General features: G+C 40.1%; 1 protein-coding gene across 6 annotated transcripts in view; it reads right to left on the bottom strand.

Moving 5' to 3' along the window:
• The window catches only part of APAF1 (apoptotic peptidase activating factor 1), a 101,171-nt gene that overhangs the window by 96,539 nt on the left and 314 nt on the right, over positions 1-4,318 (bottom strand). For 2 of the 6 annotated variants that reach the window (XM_055576480.1, XM_055576472.1), the window contains exons 2-3: positions 996-1,174; positions 637-826 (exon numbers count right to left, since the gene is read on the bottom strand). In XM_055576480.1, coding sequence (XP_055432455.1) covers positions 637-826; positions 996-1,133 — 328 coding nt within the window. In that variant the 5' untranslated portion in view covers positions 1,134-1,174. Of the gene's footprint in view, positions 1-636; positions 827-995; positions 1,175-3,562; positions 4,225-4,318 lie in introns of those variants that run through there. The other 4 variants (XM_055576462.1, XM_055576454.1, XM_055576446.1 and 1 more) reach the window with 4 other exon arrangements.

The following is a 4,318-nucleotide window of genomic DNA, read 5'->3' on the forward strand; positions in this document are numbered from 1 at the left end:
ACAAGCATGAATGAAGAGAACTTTGAAATGGTTACTCAAGTAATTCCATAAAAACCAAAGAGAACAGGCTGAGATCTCTGCCAGAATTTCCAAGAGAAGAAAACATGGCTAGCAATTAACTTTAACTTTCTGATTTCTCAGAACACCCAGAACAAAAGATACACCTTTCAAGACGACTATAGAGCAATGAAAATCTCCATTTATAGCTGCCCTTAACTCATCCTCTCCAACTCTCCAATCTTTTTATCATACTGAAGAGAGTGTAAAGGAAGGAATATGGAATTGCTTTCAAGAACATAGATTTCTAAAGATTTGCTCTTTCCTATGCTCGAACTTGGTAAACACAAAACTGGAGAAAAATTTAAAGGCTTATAAATTATCTTATTATCTCTAAAAATTAAGGTATGTATATTATTATCTCAGAAGTAGATAGTTCACTGGGTAAGGAAATGAGAAGGTAATATGGACACAAATAAAAATATCTGAATTGGAAAACAAGACTATAGTTTTTTCACATGCATGTTTCACTGAACTGTTAAGTCTCTCCAGCAGACACAATCTACAATAAAACAAAATTTCAGCCACCAAAACTTCAGCCACACAGCCATTTTGATAGAAGGCATGGTGGATACAAACCATACGAAGTTATTCCACTAACTGAATCTTTGCCATCGGAAGAAGAGACGACAGGAATGCCACCATGCAGAAGGGCAGCAAGATCTTTGTAACCTTCATGAAGTAGAGCATTGTAGAATGATATATAGGAATGATTATCTTTTTTAAGTATCATTTTAATTAGCATTGCTGCTCGTTGCCGTTGGGTGGGCTAAAAAAAAAAAAAAAGTAATTCAGTATACTATAAAGAATACATTTGCAACATAAATTAGTGGACACCAGTACAAATTTTGAAATAAACTCTAAAAATTTTTAAGAAAGTACAGACTGAATCTTTTAAAAATCAAAAAGAAAGCATACACTGCCTCAGAGGGCTTTACCTCATTTTTCACTTTTTCCTCCTCTGACACTGTTAAAACTCCATTACTAATCATGTGATCCATGATGTAGGATGTTTTGATGTCCCTTTCCAAGGCTTCTCTATGTTGAAGCAAACAATTTCGAGCTTTTGCATCCATCTTCCCTCAAATTTTTCTTTCTCTGAGCTGTCAACCATGAGCTACAGGCAAAACATCAAATTCTTGTCAGCCCAATAAAGATATGAAAAGATGTACAACCTCATTGGTAATGAAAAACATAAAGAAAGGATTTTATTTTTGCAAATTTTTTTTTAAATAAACAAAATCCAATGCTTTCAAAAATGTGAGGAAATTAGTATTCTTTTAAGATACCTGAGGAGAGATAGGTAATTTGGGATAGATATGTACACAGTGCTGTATTTAAAACGGATAACCAACAAGGACCTAGTGCATAGCACAGGGAACTCTGCTCAATGTTATGTGGCAGCCTGGATGGGAAGAGAGTTTCAAGGAGAATGGATATAGGTGTATGAATGGCTGAGCCCCTTAGCTGTCCACCTGAAACTATCTCAACATTGTTAATTAACTATGGGTGTGTGTGCTAGGTCGCTTCAGCTCCGTCCAACTCTTTGCCACCCCATGGACTGAAGACCGCCAGGCTCCTCTGTCCATGGAATTCTCCAGGCGAAAATACCATAATGGGTTGGTTTATTAGCTGTATTCCAACACAAAATAAAAAGTTTAATAAGAAAAAAAAAAGGTACCTGAGGGGAATACAAAGTGGATGCAACTTTTCTGGAAGGCAAGGTACGATGTATTTGAAGTAAGCATTCTCTTTTAACCAGAAATCCCACTTCCAGGAATTTACCTCAAAGAGATAGTCATATATGTATGCAAAAAATATCCACAAAAAGAGTTAAGAGTGTTTAGGTAATATTAAAAAGATTAAAACAACCTAAATGCCCATCATTCTGAATATAGATTTAAAAAATTAGAGTATGTATATACAATGGACTATTATACAGCCATTTAAAATAAGACACACATCCATGTACTGACATGGAAAGGTGCTCATTACACATCACTGAAAAAATTTAAATATGATCCCATGTGTACCACAAAATATGTGTTGGTCTCATCTAAATACGTATGGAGATGTTTAGAAGTCTGTTCAACAAAATGTTTGGGTTACTTCCAAGAATCAAGATTTAGGGATTTTTTTTCCCCTTTCTTTTCTGTTCTTTTCTATACTATCTTAATTTTTTTCAATACTCATGATCATTTGTACAACTATAAAACTTCCTTTAAGACTTTATAAACAATGATCATACTGAAGTCCTAATAATTACAAACTTCTTGATTTTTTTGCCATCATAAAACTAAATAGAGCATTCTCGGTATTGAGTATTAGTTCTCACTCAAGATGGGCGTCAGCTGGTATGTCTTCACACATTTCTCATGGGCTTACTCCATGAGTTTCAGCTGAGCTGCTAAGTATGACAAAGCAACAGAAAATATCCTCTGATGTCATTTCTTAGATTAGGAGGACATAAAAACAGAACAATATTCTTCATAGTATAATACTCGGAAGTTCCTACCAAATTTATTTCAAATATGATGCAAATTTCTCAATGAGTATAAACCCCAGATCAGAATGTTTCCAAGTTTTAAAACAGAATCTACTAATGTATTACAGTGAGTGTCTAAATGTGCTTATTAATGTATTTACTCGATAAATATTTGAGTCCCTCCTATGTAGGGTCCTGAATCTACAGAACTTAAATCATACCCATGAAGGAATTCACTATCTGGTAGAAGAGGAAAATACAGATAACTATAATGTGATGCACTGAGTGCAAAGAGACAAGCACAAGTAATTTCGAGCACACAGAAGAGGAGTAATAATGATTAAGCTTCAAGATTGACTAAAAAGTACAACCATATGTGTCAGCTGCAATACAAAGGTAAGTAAAGCATTTCCCCATTATTGTCAAGGTTCACAAAATGCCCAATACTGGCATGAAACTGCTTGATAAAAGAAAAAGTTATGGTTAGGACCAGGGCTACGGTAATTTTTAAGTGTTAATAATGTTTTTATGATCTCAAACATAAAATGTCCCTTAATTGTACAGTAATAAAATTTGGTTTGACAAAAACAGAAATAAACTTTTTAGGTTAGGTCCAACAGCTAAGGCAAAAAACAGTCTGAACACTTGTAACTAATTTTCAACTTTACCTAGCTCTATTAAAACTAAAGAAATTAAGTTAAAACTAAAGAAAACTTAAAACTAATGAAGTTTCACATGTTTTCCTAAACTCTGTCCCCATTGAAACATGAACAAATTCTCAGCGTCCCACCTTTATGTAACCACATCAACGTAAAGTCAGGACTCTTGTGAAATATAAAGTTCAGTTTCATCCAGGAAAACCGTTAACAGTTGACCAGTTCCTTTTTAGATATTTCTCTTCCTGGTACAGTATCAGAATGATTAACAAGTATCCCTTGAACGAGAATTCTAAGTCCCTTAAACTGGCTACTGAACCTCCGGAAAACCCAATTCTGAAAGAAAAGCGAGACGCAAACTTACCCAAACCTTCGCACAAGAGTCTTCACTGGGAAATCAAGTTGGGGTTGAGAGGAGGCAACAGGGCTTCCAGAAAAAAATTCAGGGCTAGGGACACATGCCAGGGAAGCTCGGAGCCTCACAGGTGTCTCACCTGAGCGTCCGCAGCAAGGGGTACCTGAAGACCCCCCGCGAACCTCCGACCCGCGGAGAAGGGGGCGTCACCCCCACAGGCGACCGGCGCAGTCCCGCGGCGCCGAGGTGGTAACTCCAACCCAGACACAAAGGAAGGAGGGTCACTAGGGATGTGGCTCCTTCCCTCAGGCTGCACTTGCAGCCGGGCGGGAGCAGGGCGCCACTCTAGATTCCGCTATTGCGGCTACTTCAAGTCCTCGCGGGTAGCTGACCGCTCAGACACCTCACCACCAGCTCCCATACTCCTTCCGCACAGAAATAAAGGCAGCCTCTCCGCCTTAGGGCCGCGGAGCATTCAAAACCCGCCTGCCGGCCCAGCTGGGACGTCGCGGCCCCGCGCACGCAAATAAACACACCCGGAAATTCACGAGAAGGCCGCCGCCGCCGCGCGCGCTCTACCCCATCTTGTGCCCGCGCGCGCACGAGAAAGCGCCTCCGCCCCACCCTCTGCGGGGGCCCGGCTAGGCCCCTCAGGCGCTCCGCGCTCCTTAGAAGGGAGGGCCCAGGCGGCGGCGCGCTCGACGTGGCGCGCGCGGCCCCGCCCCGCCCCTTGGCGTCCTGACGTCCAGAACGCGCCCGGGAGCC

The sequence above is a fragment of the Bubalus kerabau genome, chromosome 1 (assembly GCF_029407905.1).
Source record: "Bubalus kerabau isolate K-KA32 ecotype Philippines breed swamp buffalo chromosome 1, PCC_UOA_SB_1v2, whole genome shotgun sequence".
NCBI lineage: Eukaryota > Metazoa > Chordata > Mammalia > Artiodactyla > Bovidae > Bubalus > Bubalus kerabau.